We start from the raw sequence: 19639 nt of genomic DNA, 5'->3' as shown, positions 1-19639 counted from the left end.
TAGCACTGATGATGTTACCTGGCTGGGTCATGAAACGTCTGGAAGAAAACCATCGGGTTCAGAGAGGACTAAGGATGCTGAAGTTCAACCCTGAGCTACAAATGTTCTCCGTTATTGGCTCCTAATTTCCCTCTCGAACTCCCCCTCTGGGTGCCATGGCCGTCTTACCACCCTCTCGCCCCAATCATTTCCCCCCAGGTGTAGAAATCCCTTGCAGATACGGCCACAGCTGAGCCCCAAACGTCTGTTGCCAAGTGAGATGGCTGTTAAGTGGGTTTTGCCCCGTTTTGCTCCCCTTTTTTTGCCACACTTGTTAAGTTAGTCACAGGTCGTTAAGTGAATCTGGCTTCCCCATTGACTCTGCTTGCTGGAAGGTCACAAAAGGGGACCACGTGTGTTCTGAACCAGCCCTCTTCTCGCAACCCCTAATTAAAAGAAGAGTCTGGAAAGCGTCCAAGGCTAAAAGGCTTCTGCCAAGATTTAATTACGCAGTTAACAAAAACACAAGAGCTTGTCTTCTCAAGCGGAAAAGTTGCTTTCAGCAACCAGCCCCTCCCCAAACACTTCTTTTATAGAGAGCTCAGGGCGTGGTCTCCCTGTGCCTCCTCCCGAGGAGTCCCATAGTCTTTGTTTGTCCCTGCTCGTCTGCCTCCTGCGTCGGGCGTCCTTGAACAGGGCCAGCTGTGGGTCATCATCCTCCGCACTCTCGGGCTCACACAGCTGAGAAGAGGGCCCCGGCTGAGGACTCTGCAAAGCCTCCAAATCATCATCAGCCGGTTCGTTTCCCTCCTCCCCCACATCTGAGTCCTCCGATACATCGGACCCGGCTGTCGGACCCACAGGCTGGCCCTGAGTCACAACAACGTGAGCCTCAGGGAACTGCAGCCGTCATAAACATGAGTCAGTGGCCAGGTGTCTGAGTTGTTTTAAGTGTAAAAAACGGTCCCAAGTCACTTTTTCCAGCAACTTTTTCACTTTGAACAGTCACTAAATGAACTGTTGTAAGTCAAGGATTACCTGGGCTTTGCAATAGCAAAATAAGAGCCTTGGTGGAGCAGTGGGCTGATGCCTCCTTAAGTAACACCAGCTGCCTGCAATTATTGCAGGTTCGCATCCCACCAGGCTCAACGTTGAATCAGCCTTCCATCCTTCCGAGGTAGGTAAAATGAGGACCCAGATTGTTGGGGGCAATAAGCTGACTTTGTAATAATAACGCTTGGGGGGGGCAAAAGCCCTAATAAGCAGGCATATACATAGAATGAAGGCTATTGCTAAGTACATTGATTTGTGCTTAGATTGTAAGCCGCCCTGAGTCTTTGGAGAAGGGCGGGATATAAATGGGATTAAAAAAAAAGTTTGAAATTAGGAATTTCTGTTACCCATAAGTGCTTACCTTTGGCTCAGGTTTTTATCCTCTACTGTTCTGAAGGGAAAACATCCTTATTTATCCTAAATGTTTAAAGGTAAAGGTTCCCCCGCACATGCGTGCTAGTTGTTTCTGACTCTAGGGGCCGGTGCTCATCTCCGTTTCAAAGCCGAAGAGCCAGCGCTTGTCCGAGGACGTCTCCGTGGTCAGGTGGCCGGCATGACTAGACGCCAAAGGCGCACGGAACGCTGTTACCTTCCCACCGGAGCGGTCCCTGTTTGTCGACTTGCATTTTTACGTGCTTTCGAACTGCTAGGTTGGCAGAAGCTGGGACGAGTAACAGGCGCTCACTCTGCTACGCGGCACTCGGGATTCGACCCGCCAAACTGCCGACCTTCTGATCGACAAGCTCAGCGTCCTAACCCACTGAGCCAGCTCAAAGTACGCAATTTTCTTCATAGGCCAATTAGAAATTTGAAAGGAGGGAGAAGCAATGACTTGTCAACTAATAACTCAGTCGCTTGTCTGAGATGGTATAGGTTCTCCTGCTTGAGCAGGGGGCTGGACTAGAAGACCTCCAAGGTCCCTTCCAGCTCTACTCTGAAACTTGCATGAAAGACAGGACCCAGGCCGCCTTCCCTAGAATTTCAGATTGGTTTTCCGTTGGATTTTCAAAACCTGCCTTGCTTGTTGATGGATGAGCTATGCAGGCAGTCCAGTCTGGGCTGAGTGAAGAATAGGTAGCCCTTAACATCCTCACCTGGGTGGTCATGTTTATTATGGAAAAGTCAATTTTAGGAACAAAATGACTTAACTGGAACCGGTTTGGCTTCGCTGTGGGATGCGGGGTCTTAGGAATGCTTTTAATTCCTGCACTGAGCAGAGGGTTGGGCTCCATGACTTCAAAAGCCCCTTTCAGCTCTCAGATTCTGCAATTCAGAGGACATGTCAAGGAAGGACTCTCTTTACCCTACCCTCCCCCTCCCCGGCACGGTGTTTATACAAAACTTTGAGAAAGATTAAACTTATTTTAAAACTTTTATGCTATTTATAAAGAACAGAAAAAAAGCAAACGTGATATGTTGGGTTAAGTAAAAAAAATGTATTTTATTCAGATCAGGTTCTGCCAGGGAAAATTCTGCAGTGCAGTACAAAAATCATTCCTCTCTCCTTCCTTAGAGGTGCTTACTTAATATTGCCGGGTGCAAATAAGCAACATGCCTGTTTGCTGTCCAGTTCAAATGTCACTCGAAGGCAAATCAGGGATTCCAACTCTCCTCAGAAAGAGGAAATATCTGTTCTTCAAAGAAAATAATGCTTTATCCGCTCCCTAAATCCTCAGTCCAACCCCATCGTTGCCAGAATTCGCCGAGCAAAAGCCACGAGGTGAAGGAAACTGTCTTAAGATTTGCCAAAATAGGTAGTGTTTCGTATTTTTGGAGTGAATTTTTTTTCCTTTTCTCTTTAAAAGGACTCTCGACCAACCGTTGTTTAGGTCGGGAGAACGGTGATCTTTCTTCACTTGCCCCACCTACTTTGTAGAAAGCTGGTCCAAGAAAGCTCTTCCAGAAATTTAATGCTGGCAGTGTGGCTACTGCCTTCCCATAGGAGAAGGGGAAGAAGCAGCGGCGCGACGGATGGGGATTCTCCTCTCCAGATCCTGCCCAGCTCAATTCACTTCCAGCGGATGATCTCCTCCGTGGCCAAGCGCATGATCTTATGGAAGTCAAAGCGAAGGTATTTTCTCCAGAAACGACGGTCCCGGCCATATATCTGAGCTGGGTAGCACGGACTCCCTGTGCAGAGAAAACCAACCGTCAATGCTGCAAACATTGACATGTTTTTGCACGGACAATATAAGAGGCAGCCTTTTCCTTTAACCGAGAAATGTCAAACGGCTATTTGGAGAAGATAAGAAATAGCCGTGCACAGAAAGGGAAGTGAAACTTCATATGTAAAACTAATCGGACAATGTGATTAATGACAAGGGTGGGAATTGTGTATGTGTTATGATGGGTTTGGGGGGAGGAGATTTCAGATGCTGACATCCCTCCATGAGTGCCGATGTTTCGTTTCATTATTAAGACTTTTTAGATAAACAATGCCTGAATTTTGTTTGAACTGTCTCATTCATCGGAACCATGATACCAACCTCAGTGAAGCCAGCACTGCGACAAAACCAAAGAGCCTGGGGCTTGCATTAGCAAAGCTGCAGTAAAGGTACCAGGCGAGTTTTTACGCAAGCATATTGTGCGCGCTGGCGTCCGGTTATACTGACCGCTTGACCCCCGGAAGCGTCTTTGGACAACGTTGGCTCCCTCGGCTAAGAAACAGATGAGCATCGCCTCCTTTTATCTTTTTATGTTCGCGTCTCTCTCTTTCCCTAACAAGTTAATTCTGTTGTCACCAATACAGCTCTCCTCCATCTTCTAAGGAGCTTCTCTTCCTTTAGAGCAGACATGTCAAACAGAAGGCCCGGGGGCCGGATCCGGCCCGCGAAGCCATCCTGGAAACAGTGAGGGAACGGCCCCCACTGCCTTGGCCCTGGCCCAGAGACCCTCCTTCTGCCAGAGACCCTCAGATCTGTCCCACTCCTGCCCGGGCCCCCATAGGTACCCTTGAAGCGAATGATGTAGAGCTGACCACGCCCACCCAGTAGGCCATACGCACTTTAGCCACGCCCACCCAGTAGGCCACACCCACCCAGGCCACACCCACCCGCCCCCCTGAGGGCAACCGCAATGCTGATGCGGCCCTCAATGAAATTGAGCTTGACACCCCTGCTTTAGAGCATCTCTTTCAAAATTGAATTCACTGAATACTTTACTTGGCTGGCTGTCATTAGACAGTGTTATAGCGATTCTAGTCCTCGGGGAGAGAAGAGCCGTAATGGAGCAGGCCTCATTTTACAAAGAACTGTGGCTCCAAAAGAGAACGAAAGACTGGTGAAAGTCTTCTTCAACCAGCCCGTTTCGATGCCACAGTCCCAGCTCTCTCTCGTCCCCTCTCGCTGTGTTTTATTTCTTTTTTTATAGATTGGAACAATCCATCCCAATATATGCTTTTTCACTGCCTTTAATTTTCAGCCTGTTTTTTGGGGTTTGTGTAATAAATAAGCTGTTCTTCTTTAGGCTTCTTTTTTTATTAACGTACTGACATCTGTCATCATTTCATCCCTAAAAGGTCTTTCGGATCCTTTAAGAAAGTGAACACGAGGTTTAGAAAAATAGAATAATGTTGGATTTGGAGTGGGCAGGCCCAAGTTAAAGTCATCCCTCGGTCCTGAAGCAAAACAGGTGATTTGGGGGGCTTCAGGTCTCTTTACTGCACAAAGTTCTTTGGGGATAAAGTTGGGAGGTACATACGTGTGGTTTTCAGAGACAAGGCAGGATAGAAATGCTTCAAATAAATAAGCATATTATCCTATGTTGTTCCTCATGTTTACATTTTCCAGGCTACCCCCCAAGAACCGGGTTATGTTGTGAGGCACAGTTAATCACAGGCACTATCTAGTAAGTGTCTCTAATAAACCACTATAAGGAGTCTGAAGCATCCTAGGATCAATTTTAATTGGAAGGAAACTTCCATTTCATCAGCAATGTCAAGTAGCAATCTGAATGCTAAAAAAATAAGGTTACCACTGTGTTGCAGTAATTCGGTGAGCGGAAATAAGCATCTGTATTTCCCAGGAATCTCTGCAATTGTCCTTTTTTTAAAAAAAAATGGAAGAATACAGCCCATCAGCTACCTATTAGCCCAACATTTTCTTAGCCTTGGAAACCTTCTGAGCTCATAAACCAAGAAAGATCGAACCTGGTTAGTCCTGGATTTAAAAAAACCCAGCAACCTCAAGCCACTGCCATATTGTTGCCAGGAAAACCGCACGCATGTGACTGCGTGGTCCCAGGACTTGAGGCGATGCAAAGGAGGCCTTACCTTTTTCTTGAAAATGGCTGAACAAAAATCCCCTAAGACAACGAGGGCAAACCTTTTAGAGACCAAGTGCCCAAACTGCAACCTAAAACTCACTTATGTATTGTCGGGTGCCAGGTGGGTGTGGCTAACTGGGTGGGCGTGGCCAATTGGGTGGGCCTGGCTGCGGTGTTAATGGAAGACTCGGTGAGACTAAAAAGTTCAATCGATCAATTCCAACTTTGCAAGATTTTTTTTTCCTGTGAGAAATTGAAATTGGTTGATTTATTGAACCTTTTTTTTTTTTGCACACAGCGGCGGAGGTCTAAAGCGAAAAGGTTTTATGACACCCAGCTGAAGGCCTAGAACTGGGGCGACGGTGTGCCACCTGTGTGCCACCCGTGCCATAGGTTCGCCACCACGGCCCTAAGAGATCTATAGGTTTCTCTGTAATTCAGCAGAGTGCAGATTCTAAAATAGGAGCCTCACCAATTCCATGGAAAATCCTGGCCACGGCCCTGCCGGAGAACTTTTCGTCTTGGCGGATGGAGAAGAAGTGGCGAACATCAGCTCGGATTTGCTGTTCCCATTCCTGAAACTATCATCGGAAAGAAAATTCCAGGGGAAAGTGAAATGAGCCTTAAGGGAATAAATGCTGGTCCTCCTTAGCAATGCACAGCTTCAGCCAAGGGCCATGCTTTAGTGCAGGGGTCTTCAAACTTGGCCCTTGGATGACTTGTGGACTTCAACTCCCAGAATTCCTCAGCCAAGATGGATCATATAAGCCAGGGGTCTTCAAACTTGGCCCTTTTATGACTTGTGGACTTCATCTCCCAGAATTCCTCAGCCAGGATGCTTTAAGACAGGGGTCTTCAAACGTGGCCCTTGGATGACTTGTGGACTTCATCTCCCAGAATTCCTCAGCCAGGCGCCTGGCTGAGGAATTCTGGGAGTTGAAGTCCACAAGTCATCCAAGGGCCATGTTTGAAGACCCCTGCTTTAGTACAACTGCTGTTAAATTTTTAAAAAATAGGCAGCCAGGAATGAACGTTTCCTACCAGGTTTGGCTTTAAGCTGCTCCAATCAAACTAGGGTGGCTTTTTACCACCAGCATAATATCAGTGCCACTTACTGGATAATTTTACAGAGATGCAGGAATATTAATTTCAACTTAAAGGCACTGCTTTACATCAAGTTAGCCTGCAGTTTTTGTAGCATGTTAGCCCAAATATCCTTTGCTTGTGATTCGCAGTGGCCTCCCCTTAAGCTGTGGGGAATTATCCCTAGTTTTAGCTAGCAGTAGAGAAGAGCAAGCAAGCTCGATCTCCGGAAAAATAATATCTTTTTCTGTATGATGCCGATGGTGGCTTACTAGGGCCTCTGGCCCCCATCCATGAAAATTCCTTGTGCGCTATTTAGCAAGAGGCAGAGAGGTTGCCTTCTGCTAATAAGAGCTCTGGAGGATTTTAGACAGAAAAGGCTAGTTGGTTAACTGCCCCCTGATCGTTTTAACCAGAAATCTCAAGGATAAAATCGATTTAAGGTATTGAAATTAAGAAGACAGCAGGAAAAGAAACCATTCTTTCCCCCCAGTCAAAATGTACTGCCTAAGAAGAGAATCCAAATACGTAATACATCGTAAGACAGAACATATATAATAGGAGAGTCCAAATACATGAAAGGGAATGCAATATTGGCGATGCCTGACGACACAACGGAAGGGCAATAAACCAGATTAGGACAGTGAAGTTTTGGAAGGTTTTCGAGATATGTACAAGACAAATGCAATGTCCACAAACGATCCCACGTGGGGCCTAGAAAGCTGCCCTTGAAATCAAGGGTGTCCAACCTTGAGACTTCAAAACTCTGTCCAAGACTCTGGGTTTCAACCCCCAGAATTCCCCAGTCAGCCATGAGGGCTAGACAGAGAATTCTGGGAGTTGCAACCCACAAGCTGTAAAGTTGCCAAGACTGGACACCCCTGCTGCAACTCAATAACACAATTTTCCCCTTGCAGATTGCTGGCTCTGCTGCCCTCCCTATGCATCAGGACCACCCACCTCCACCCCCATAGCCCACCCAAGATCCCTAGCAGAGCCAGCAATCTGCAGAAGGGGAAAACGGGACAGGACCCGGTCAGTGTTTGTGCTCGGAAGCCAAATCCAGACGGAAAGCTGGATCCCCTCACCTGAACATCCTGGAGGGGATCAGCTCCAGGCTCTGCACCCACGGAGGGCTCCTCCGGCACCGGCTGCCTCTCAAAATAGCCCATCAGCAGCGACTTCAGCTGGCTGCTCCTCTCCTGGTCTGCAGAGTCACAGCACAAGGCGTAAGTAGGGAAAGCCACGCTGTGGAAAGACACGCAAGACACACCGGGGAGGTAAGCCACGGCGCAGGTCCAGCCGGACAGGTAGCCTTCGACTTACAACCGTTATTTGGGTGACCGTTCAAAGTTACAAGGGCATAACCGGTGATACAACCCGTTTTCATACTTGGAACGTTTCACTAAACGAGCGGTCATAAGTCAAGCGCTGCCTGTACTTGGTCAGGATCCACCCAGCGGAGTTTACAGGCCCTCTTTGCAGCTTCCCACCTCTGAAAAGCCTGGAAGCAGACTCGGAGCTGGTGGAGGGCTGCCTTTTCACGGCTCGTGACTCGCTGGTGCAGGAAGTCGCACACCGCGTCCAGCTCATCCTCACTGAGATCCCCGTAGGAGCGCAGGTGGAAGGAGAGATCCCTGAATTCCACCAGGATCTCACTCTTCCTCGGCCCCTGGCAACCTGAGCAGGGAGAAAAGAGCGGCCGACCATGTGTTGGAACCCCCAGATCCCCCCCCCGGCCCATTCTGAATCACTGTCTCGGTCAAGCTACAAAATATGCTGTCTGTCGGAACCCATTCCTATTTCCTTTCCTTTCCATCCACCCTCTATGATCTAAAATCACACCCCACCTTTTCCTGGGTTCTGCCATTCTCCCAAGGGGGAGAGGGGGGATGTGCCTGCAGGGCTATTATTACTTTCACTGTTCACTACAGTGTAATCCTTTACTTTGTTTTTTGCATCTGTATCCTCAACCAGCCCCACTGAAATGTAACAGGTTGTTTCCTGCATTATCTCCCTCTCTGAACTTTTAAACTGTCAGTTAAGAACAAAGGAGGCAATAAGGAATGTCACATCACTACCTGGTTTGTGTCTACGCTCTCAGAGGAGGGTGTGAAGAAGCCGCCGACCCTCGCTGAATGAGCTGGAGACGGGCCGATGTTATCTCCCCGGTTCCCACAAGGCACTTAACACTTGGGGATTGGCCATCCCACTTCGGGCAGTCGATCTGTGGGGTGGGGTCTTGCTTGGGGATACTATAATCTACTGCGCGGCGCGGGAAATCTCAGATCCTGTCTATTATGCCTGCTATCAACTAGTCTTAATAAAAGTTCCTAGTTTGCACTAGAGATTGCAATGTCTCTGGTGTTTTTGCTTCATTGGGCTTCTCAGACGGAATTTGACACCCTCTTGGCACGGAAAAAGGTGTTGGCAACTGTGCTTTCTCTTGGAAAACATTTCCCTTCTCGTCGGAGGAGCTTCTTCAGTTCTGGCTGAATGGCGGGGAATGGAAGGGTTTATATTCTCTGCAGCCATCTGGTCGTTAGTACTCTTTCTGAGAGTCATTGAGGCCACCTGGAGGTCTATCTGTGCCCTCAGGGTCACCTAAATTGGAGCGCAAACAGGCTTGGAACTTTCTTGGAGCTGCTACAAGGACTGTGTTGTAAACAGGAGATATGTGGTGTCATATCGCTCCCCTCCGTTGAGAGAAGGCTATTCAATTTTAACAGAGATCAATCTTAACAGAGAAAATTCCATGCTAGAAGAAAGTGGGGTTTATGGAGGAGAAGCAGGAAGAGGAAGAGGAGAACCGTGGGGTCCTCGGTGCTATCTGAGATGGACTGTTTTCTTGCAGATGTTTTATTACCCAAGTGAGGGTAATGAAATCACGCTAGCACTGACGATGCTACCTAATTTGAGTCACGAAACGTCTGCAAAAAAACCCCACCAACCTGACAGAGCACTCCTTTCAACCCTGAGCTATAAATATTCGCCTTTCCTGATAGATAATTTTTTAACACTGACATTCCGTTCCCCATCAGTCCACGTTAGAACTGAAGAAGATCCTTGGATGAGAAGCCAAATGTTTTCAAGGGGAGGGGTGGGGAAAGTCCAGTTGTCTTTTGGAAAAAGCAGCTTGGGGAGACCGCCGTGACCTGGATGGTTGAGGATCTCCACAGGCATTGAACTGACTACAGAGGACACCTCTTGGGGATGAGCGGCAAACACAACGCGGGGGTCCTGCGTCTTTTCTGGGACGGAGAGCTAGCTCAGATAAGAGTCTCCCCCAAACAGCCCCACTGGCTCACCCTTCTGCCATTGGCTGTTCCACTGCAGCTGTCGTAGAGCCCGCTTGACTGGCAGGAGCTCCCAGCCCATGGAGTCGGCCAGGGCGATGACATCGAACTCCACGGAGCTGGCCTGGCTGGCGCTGCCCCCTTTCAGGCGCTGCTGGGCCAAGCAGACCGCAAGCGGAGGGCACCTGGAGGCAGAAGAGACAGCAAGGAAGGAGTCCACACACTCTGAGCTTCCCAGCCAAACCTGACTGCAGGAATAAAACAGGTTTTTTGGGAAGCCGCAGGAAAACCCGCGGCAAAGCAGGATGCTCTGATGTGTCATAGGAAGAGCCCGTTGTCTTAGGTTTTTTTTAATTACAGTTGCTTTTTTATTTTTATTTTTTATTTTAATTCCATTTATATCCCGCCCTTCTCCGAAGACTCAGGGCTGCTTACAAGCTTAGCAGTAGCCTTCATTCTATGTATATGCCTGCTTATTAGGGCTTTCACACACACCCCAAGCGGCATTATTACAAAGTCAGCTTAATTGCCCCCAACAATCTGGGTCCTCATTTTACCTACCTCGGAAGGATGGAAGGCTGAGTCAACCTTGAGCCTAGTGGGACTCGAACCTGCACTAATTGCAGGCAGCTGGTGTTACTTAAGGAGGCATTAGCCCACTGCTCCACCAAGGCTCTTGCCCAGGTTGTGATGCCAGGTGGTTGTTTTCAATGGTTTTAAACTGGGTTTTTGTAAGCTGTCTAGAATTTTCTGGACTGGGGCAGCTGCAAGAAATAATTGTCCTCCTCAACCTACAACTCTGCGCGGGCTAAATTCCTGGCCTGCAAAATTAAATAAAGCCACTGCTCAACTTACAACTATTCACTTAGTGACTGTTCCGAGTTACAATGGCACTGAAAAAACAGGGATTTACACTTGACGCTCAAGGCAGCCTCCCCAGAGTCACTAGATAAAAAAAAATTCAAACTGGCAACTGACTCATATTTACGACGGCCGCAATGTCCCGGAATCACACATGACCACCCTTTTGTGACCTTGTGACGAGCAAAGTCAAGGGGGAAGCCGGGTTCACGTAACAATCGTGTGGCTAACTTAACCCCTGCAGATTCACTTAACAACAACGGCGAGAAAGGTCGTAAAATGGGACAAAATTCACTTAGCAACTGCCTCGCTTAGCAACGGAGGTTTGGGGCTCCGTTGTGGTTGTGTACTGGATCTGAGCAATGGCTGTGAAAGAAAGGCTTCTTTCTGAATCCCCCTACATCAGGGGTCTTCAAACTTGGCCCTTTCATGACTCGTGGACTTCAACTCCCAGAATTCCTCAGCCAGCGTGAGGGAACTATGTCCCTTTGATGACTTGTGGACTTCAATTCCCAGAATTCCTCAGCCAGGCCTGGCTGAGGAATTCTGGGAGTTGAAGTCTACAAGTCATCAAAGGGCCAAGTTTGAAGACCCCTGGTCTGGATCCAAGCCCGCAGGTTCATCAAAATGGCCGACTGAGGAATTCTGGGAGTTGAAGTCCACCAGTCATCAAAGGGCCAAGTTTGAAGACCCCTGGTCTGGATCCAAGTCTGCAGGTTCATCAAAATGGCCGACTGAGGAATTCTGGGAGTTGAAGTCCACCAGTCATCAAAGGGCCGGGTTTGAAGACCCCTGGTCTGGATCCAAGCCCGCAGGTTCATCAAAATGGCCGACTGAGGAATTCTGGGAGTTGAAGTCCACCAGTCATCAAAGGGCCAAGTTTGAAGACCCCTGGTCTGGATCCAAGTCTGCAGGTTCATCAAAATGGCCGACTGAGGAATTCTGGGAGTTGAAGTCCACCAGTCATCAAAGGGCCAAGTTCGAAGACCCCTGGTCTGGATCCAAGTTCGCAGGTTCATCAAAATGGCCGACTGAGGAATTCTGGGAGTTGAAGTCCACCAGTCATCAAAGGGCCAAGTTCGAAGACCCCTGCCCTACATGCTCTCTCATACTGGCCTGATCCTTTCCCTCCACCCTTTTCTCACCTTCGAGATACAGTCCGCAGCTGCTGAGGGCCTCTGTAGCACGAAACCCGGCATGAAGAGAAAGTGGGGTGCAGCAGCTCCACCCAGCGACAGGGGTGCAGTTCCAGGTAACACAGAAGCGTCTCTATGCCTGAAAACCAACACTTTGGGTTAAGCGGGCGAGAACACGCCTTGCCGTGTCAATTTGAGAACGTTTTTGCTGGTGCTTTCCATTCATGAACGGAAGATAAGATAACTTTTATGGCCATTTGTTTTTACTGTGGGCACACTGGCACACATTAAAAATGAAATTGTGTTGCCTGCTCTCCAAAGTGTAAAATAATAATAATAATAATAATAATAATAATAATAATAATAATAATAATAATAATAATAATGACAACAACAACAACAACAATAATAATAATAATTAATAAGAAGTTGGAAGGGACCTTGGACCTTGGTGAGCAGTGGGCTAATGCCTCCTTGAGTAACCCCAGCTGCCTGCCATTAGTGCAGGTTCGAGTCCCACCAGGCTCAAGGTTGACTCAGCCTTCCATCCTTCCCAGGTAGGTAAAATGAGGACCCAGATTGTTGGGGGCAATTAAGCTGACTTTGTAATAATGCCGCTTGGGGTGTGTGTGAAAGCCCTAATAAGCAGGCATATACATAGAACGAAGGCTACTGCTAAGCACATTGATTTGTGCTTCTTAGATTGTAAGCCGCCCCGAGTCTTCGGAGAAGGGAGGGATATAAATGGGATTTTTTTTAAAAAAGGTCCCTTCCAACTCTTTGTTATTCTATTCTACGGTCTCCTGTTTGAGCAGGGGGTTGGACTAGAAGACCTCCAAGGTCCCTTCCAACATTATTCTATTCTACGGTTTCCTGTTTGAGCAGGGGGTTGGACTAGAAGACCTCCAAGGTCTTACAAGAGCCTTGGTGGAGCAGTGGGCTAATGCCTCCTTAAGTAACACCAGCTGCCTGCAATGAGTGCAGGTTCGAGTCCCACCAGGCTCAAGGTTGACTCAGCCTTCCATCCTTCCCAGGTAGGTAAAATGAGGACCCAGATTGTTGGGGGCAATAAGCTGACTTTGTAATAATGCCGCTTGGGGGTGTGTGTGAAAGCCTTAATAAGCAGGCATATACATAGAATGAAGGCTACTGCTAAGCTTGTAAGCCGCCCTGAGTCTTCAGAGAAGGGCGGGATATAAATGGAATAAAAATAAATAAAAAATAAATCTAGTCCAACCCCCTGCTCAGGCAGGAAACCCTATACCATTTCAGACAAATGGCTGTCCAGTCTCTTCTTAAAAACTTCCAGTGTTGGAGCATTCACCACTTCTGGAGGCAGGTTGTTCCACTGGTTAATTGTTCTCACTGTCAGGAAATTCCTCCTTAATTCCAGGTTGCTTCTCTCCTTGATCAGCTTCCAACCATTGTTTCTTGCCCTGCCTTCAGGGGCTTTGGAGAATAGCTTGACTGCCTCTTCTTTGGGGCAGCCCCTTAGATGTTGGAACACTGCTATCATGTCACCCCTCACTCTTTTCTTCGTTAAATTAGACACACCCAATTCCAGCAACCGTTCCCTATATGTTTTAGCCTCCAGTCCCCTAATCATCTTTGTTGCTCTTCTCTGTACTTTTTCTAGAGTCTCGACATCTTTTTTACATCGTGGTGACCAAAACTGGATGCAGTATTCCAGGTGTGGCCTTACCAAAGCATTGTAAAGTGGTATTAGTACTTCACTTGATCTTGATTCTATCCCTCTGTTAATGCCGCCTAGGGATAGAATACATGTGCCTCAAAACACACACATCACATGAAGGGTTAATACCACTTTACAATGCCTTGGTAAGGCCACACCTGGAATACTGCATCCAGTTTTGGTCACCACGATGTAAAAAAGAGGTTGAGACACAGAAAGAGGGCAGAGAAGAGCAACAAGGATGATCAGGGGACTGGAGGCTAAAACATAGCAGGAATGGCGGCTGGAATTCGGTAGGTCTAGTTTAATGAAGAGAAGGACAAGGGGTGACACAATAGCAGTTATTCCAGTATCTCAGGGGCTGCCCCAAAGAAGAGGGAGTCAAGCTGTTCTCCAAAGCGCCTGAAGACAAAGACAGGAAGCAACGGATGGAAACTGATCAAAAAGAGAAGCAACCTGGAATTAAGGAAAAATTTCCTGTCAGTTAGAACAACTAACCAACTTGCCTCTAGAAGCTGTGAATGCTACAACACTGCAAGTTTTTAAGAAGAGATTGGACAGCCATTTGTCTGAGATGGTATAGGGTTTTCTGCCTGAGCAGGGGCTTGGACCAGATGACCTCCAAGGTCCCTTCCAACATCATCATCATCATCACACAGTCAGCCAGATGTTCAGACTGGATTTGGCATTTTTGTCTACCTATCGAGTCCTTACCAAGGACCTGGGATAGGCAGATGTGGATGTTTGATGGTATCACAGATCTCGTCGCAGGATGGAAGCAGTTGCTAGTAAGGCCGCCTTTTGCAATTGACCGATGGCGAATTTGTCAATGTCGATGATGGTGTTCAAGCGGTGCTCCAGTTGTTTTGGGATTGCACCCAAGGCGCCTATGGCTATTGGTACCACCCTTGCTTGCCTTTGCCACAGTCTATTTCTATTTCTATTTGTAGGTCTTTATATTTTGTTATCTTCTCCAGTTCTTTCTCATCTATTCTGCCGTCTCCAGGCACTGCCATGTCCACTATCCAGACGTTTTTGTCTTTCTTATCAACAATTGTTAAGTCCAGGGTGTTATGTGGCAGGTGCTTGTCAGTTTGAATTCTGAAGTCCCAGAGCAGTTTAACTTTATCATTTTCTACGACTTTCTCTATTTTATGATCCCACCAGTTCTTGAGTATTATTGTTATTATCATCATCATCATCATCATCACCACCACCACCACCCCTCACCTTCTTCTCGGAGATCCAGGGCTTCCACCGTCTGTTGGATGGGAACAGCTCTCTCGTGTTTATAGCATATCCGTGGCTGTCCCTGTTCTGGCTCAAGGGGCATTTCTGAACTGCCTTCCAGGGCCGCCAGCATCTCTGCATCCTCCACTTCACAGCCCTGGGGAGTCAGAAGGTTTGGTCACGTTCAAGAGCCGGGGGGTGGGGTGGGGGGGGTGGGCAGAGAGGTTTTCATCTCAAGTCCTCAGCACTGAGGGAGGGGCTGGCCGGAGAGTCGGGCAGTCCTGCAGGGCTTGTATGTCTTTCTCTGAGGACAGAAGCTCAGGCTGACCCCTGGTATCACAGCTGGCTTCCTCAATCCTGCTTGGGGACTCAGCGCTTGGGGGTGGGCGGGACACAATACGATTGGATTAGGAATTTGGAGGGGGAGAGAGAGGGGGGCACAGGGAGGGGAAGAAATGGGAGAAGGGGAGGAAGAGGGAAGGAGGGGGCAGGAGGAGAAAAAAGATGGAGGAGGGAGGAGGAGAAGGGGAAGAAGTAGGAAAGAGGTGAAAAGGAGGAAGGAAGAAGGAAAGAGGGAGGAGGGGGGAGGAGGAGAAAAAGGGGAAGGAGGAGGAGGGGAAGGAGAAGGGGAAGAAGGAAGAGGGAAGGAAGAAGGAAGGAGGAAAGGGAGGAGGGGAAGGAGAAGAAAAAAGGTGACGGAGGAAGGGAAGGGAAGGAAGAGGAGGGGAAAGTAGGAAGAGGAGGGGGGAGGAGAAAAAAGGTGAAAAAGGAGGGAGGAGGAGGAGGAGAAGGGGAATTATTCTGACGTGGGCTCAGGAGAAGCCAATGCTGTCTCGTTCTGATCAGAGCTCTCCACGTTTTTCCTTTGGGTCACACGCATGTTTTGGAAAGTCTGCTAAAATCCACGCTGAGATTCAGGAACACACAAACACGAAATTCTTGGGATGCTTGGAAAAAAGATGGGATTTGGCAATGCAGGAAAACGACGTGGTCCTTCGCTGCACAGCTCTTACAATCACGAGATCAGTTAGCCCCTGCCTGATGACCAGTTGCAGCAGTTACAATCGTAAACCGAGGGCTACCTGGATATTCAACCATGCTGGCACTCCTAAGAAACAGCTTTTTTAAGAGGTCTCTGACCAGTTGTCCTCTCCTACGCCTGCTGGCTCCTCTTTCCTCACCTTGTTGAGTTCCTGCTGCTTCTGGTGAAGTTCTCGGCACCTGCAGCGTGGGAAAACCATCTGCACGAGCCTTTTGATGGCGAAGAAGTCAACCGTGTCTGCGTAAATATGGCGCCTCAATTCATGCAAATCCTCACCCTGGCGAGGAGAAGAGCAACTTTGTGAATGGTGGAAAAATAGGCATCATCATCATTATATTATTATTATTATTATTATTATTATTATTATTATTATTATTATTATTATTATTATTATTATTATTATTATTATTATTATTATTATTATTATTATGGTTTATTACCCAGGCATATGAATGACTATCCTTTTCTCCTCCTTCCCGGAAACATATAAGTGCACTCATTTATCTGCATGAATCCCTCGCATTATTTCTAGGAGGGAAATCTTCCGGGGCACAGTGTTAAAAATATAAATACTACAGGGAGTCTCTGTTATTGGTTTTGGGGTCCTGCGTTCGATTCCACAAGATGTAGAATTGGAAGTTCCTCTGCAAGCATGTTAAAGGACAAAGAGGGTAAGAGTTGGAAGGGACTTTGGAGGTCTTCTAGTCCAACCCCATCCCCATGATGGGAGATACTATACAAATCTGGACAAATGTCTACCCAGTCTCTTCTTAAAAACCTCCAGTGATGGAGTACCCATAACTTGTTGAGGCAAGTCGTTCCGCTAATTAATTGTCCTCACTTTTAGGAGGTAAAGGTAAAGGTTCCCCCGCACATGCGTGCTAGTCGTTTCCGACTCTAGGGGCCGGTGCTCATCTCCGTTTCAAAGCCGAAGAGCCAGCGCTTGTCCGAGGACATCTCCGTGGTCATGTGGCCGGCATGACTAGACGCCAAAGGCGCACGGAACGCTGTTACCTTCCCACCGGAGTGGTCCCTATTTTTCTACTTGCATTTTTACGTGCTTTCGAACTGCTAGGTTGGCAGAAGCTGGGACGAGTAACAGGCGCTCACTCTGTTACGCGGCACTCGGGATTCGACCCGCCAAACTGCCGACCTTCCGATCGACAAGCTCAGCGTCCTAACCCACTGAGCCACCGCGTCCGCCACCACTTTTAGGAAGCTTCCCCTTAATCATCTCTCCTTGATCAGTTTCCATCCGTTGCTTCTTGTCCTGCCTTCAGGCACTTTGGAGAATAGCTTGACTCCCTCTTCTTTGGGGCAGCCCCTGAGATATTGGAAGGCTGCTATCATGTTCCACCCCTCGTCCTTCTCTTCTGAACTTTGACAGAAGACAGAATAATAGAGCTGGAAGGGACCTTGGAGGTCTTCTAGTCCAGCCCCCTGCTCAAGCAGGAAACCCTATACCATCTCAGACAACCGACTGTCCAGTGTCTTCTTAAAAACCTCCAGTGATGGAGCACCCACGATTTCTGGAGGCAACTTCAGTTCCACCGGTTAATTGTCCTCACTGTCAGGAAGTTTCTCCTTAATTCCAGGCTGCTTCTCTCTTTGGTCAGTTTCCATCCGTTGCTTCTTGTCCTTCCCTCTGGTGCTTTGGAGAATAGCTTGACACACACACACCCCTCTTATTGGTGACAGCCCTTCAAATATGTGATGCACACACCTGTGGCAGGTTTTCAGGCTGAAGTTGTCCCCTGAACAAATCCCCTAGAACGGACCGTACTTTACCTCCGGGTTTAGGAAGAGATGACACTGGGCGGGTTGGCCATCCCGCCCAGCCCGCCCGATCTCCTGCACGTAGCTCTCGAAGTTCTTGGGCATGTTGTAATGCACAACCCCGCGCACATCCGACTTGTCCAAGCCCATCCCAAAGGCCACCGTGGCCACCACCACTCGCAGCTGGCCAGACATGAAGCTGTTCTGCACCCGGCGGCGTTCGTGGGCAGACAGCCCTGCATGGTAGGCATCGGCAACCCACTTCAGAGGGCGGCGGAGGCTCTTTTTAGCTAGGGGGAAATGAGAGGAGGACAAAAGGCTCACTGCAAGCCTGGGAGAAACCACACTCAGGTAAACCACAACTCGTTTCAAGGATTCAAAAGTGCTGGGGAAAAAAAAGCCGGTTTGTTCCAGAAAGGAAAGGTCCCATGCCTGTTTTGCTGTGCTTTGTCAGAGCATGCAGTCTTATCGCGCTGAGATAACCCAGGAGTAAATGCAGTAAACAATGGTCTGTTTTAAATGGTGGTTTATATTACACTATCTACAATATACACTAGGAACGAAATACATGCACGTGGTAATACAGCAAACTCCAATACACAACAGTTACACCAGGAAATGTATGAGAGACTCTCCAGCAAAGCCTTCCCTTTTATACTCAGGCTCTTAAAGGGATACAGACCCTGCTTATTCTTAAAGAGACACAGACCCTGCTGAGTCATTCCTATCTTTGCATCATCCACCTTACATTACATTACATCATTACACAAGATGTTTAGCTATTAAATTGTTACCTTGACAAGCTTTAATTCTGGAAGGACCTTCTCTCAGAGAAGCTTAGTGCGCTGGTACTCTGACATCATGTTGGCACTAGGCCAAGGCTGTCCTCGACTTAACGACAATTCGTTTAGTGACTGTTCAAAGTTGCAACGTCACTGAAAAAAGTCACTTAGGACCATTTTTCACACTTACGACCATTGCAACATCCCCACGGACAAGTGATCAAAATTCAGACGCTCAGCAACTGACTCCTATTGGTGACGGTCGCAGCGTCCCTGTTATACTTGGTCAAAATTCAGATGTTTGGAAACTGACCCGTACTTATGACAGTTGTAGTGTCCTGGGGTCATGTGCACCCCCCCTTTTGCCACCTTCTGACATGCAAAGTCAATGGGAAAACCAGATTCACTTCACGACCGTGTTACTAACTTAACAACGGCAGCGATTCACTTAACAACTGTGGCAAGAAAGGTGGCAAAAGGGGGCCAAACTCACTTAACAATTGTCTTGCTTAGCAACGGAGACGTTGGGAGTCAATTGTGGCCCAAAGTTGAGGACAAAAAGAACAATTCTTATTCTTATTACCCAGCTATTCCCCAGGTCGGTTCTGCCAATAGTCCCCGCTCAACAACTACCTTTGGCTTTTTGCCTTTTTCCAGGCAGATGGCCTTGTGCGTCTTGCTCTTCTCCACAGGGTGGGGCCCTCAGCTTCACCCCCTGCAGACACGTGCGGATGAAGGCTGCAATCCGCGTCGTCTCTTCCCGGCGCGTGCAATACACAATGATGGAGTCCAGGCTTCCGAACCTCTCGCCTTGCAGCAAACTTACAAGAGCCTGCAAGAATGGGTAGCTTTTCAACAGAGAGTCAGAGCTGTTTTCCTGGCTACCTTAGGAAGAAAAGGGCTAGCGTCGTTAAGAGAGGAAAGAAAAAATAACACCCAGCAGGGAAACGTTTCCTATCCAGGGGACCTTTTCTTGCCATTTCAGCCCGATTTTTCCTCTCAATTCTAGGAGACTGGTCCCAAACAAGTTCTCCCAGAGCGGTGGATTTCTGAACCCAGATAGATCTATTCCAGATCTCTGACTGCTAATGCTGGAAAAAAACACTTGAAAGGTGTAGCAGCTTCTGGCTGGGAAGTACAAAGCAAAGCAGAGCCTGTTGTTAGAGAAGACCCGTTTTTCTTAGAAAAAACTTTTAAGATTTCGAAGAATAAGAAGAAAGTCCAGTTGCCACTTGAAAAAGCACCTTTGGGGGAGCCTTAAAATTCCATCTTATTGTGAGTTTCTGGAAGACAGGCTCAACACTACACAGCTGGCAATAATAATAATAGTAATAATAGTAATAATAATAGTAATAATAGTAATAATAATAGTAATAATAGTAATAGTAATAATAATAATAATAATAATAATAATAATAATAATAATAATAATAATAATAATAATA

General features: G+C 47.6%; 1 protein-coding gene across 1 annotated transcript in view; it reads right to left on the bottom strand.

Annotated features, from left to right (window-relative positions):
• Positions 1-2466: 2466 nt before the first annotated feature.
• The window catches only part of RECQL4 (RecQ like helicase 4), a gene marked incomplete at its 5' end in the record, with an annotated part of 41485 nt that continues 24312 nt past the window's right edge, over positions 2467-19639 (bottom strand). The window contains 10 exons of the mRNA XM_081325638.1: positions 2467-3162; positions 5768-5876; positions 7467-7626; positions 7872-8058; positions 9687-9859; positions 11681-11810; positions 14595-14751; positions 15776-15913; positions 17425-17702; positions 18828-19026. Of these exons, the coding sequence (XP_081181764.1) occupies positions 3041-3162; positions 5768-5876; positions 7467-7626; positions 7872-8058; positions 9687-9859; positions 11681-11810; positions 14595-14751; positions 15776-15913; positions 17425-17702; positions 18828-19026 (1653 nt within the window). The 3' untranslated portion in view covers positions 2467-3040. The remainder of the gene's footprint in view (positions 3163-5767; positions 5877-7466; positions 7627-7871; positions 8059-9686; positions 9860-11680; positions 11811-14594; positions 14752-15775; positions 15914-17424; positions 17703-18827; positions 19027-19639) is intronic.

Source organism: Vipera berus (genome assembly GCF_964194415.1).
Source record: "Vipera berus genome assembly, chromosome: 3".
Classification (NCBI taxonomy): Eukaryota; Metazoa; Chordata; class Lepidosauria; order Squamata; family Viperidae; genus Vipera; species Vipera berus.
The sequence above is the reverse complement of the archived record's forward strand: the minus strand, read 5'-3'. Positions and strand labels throughout refer to the sequence as shown.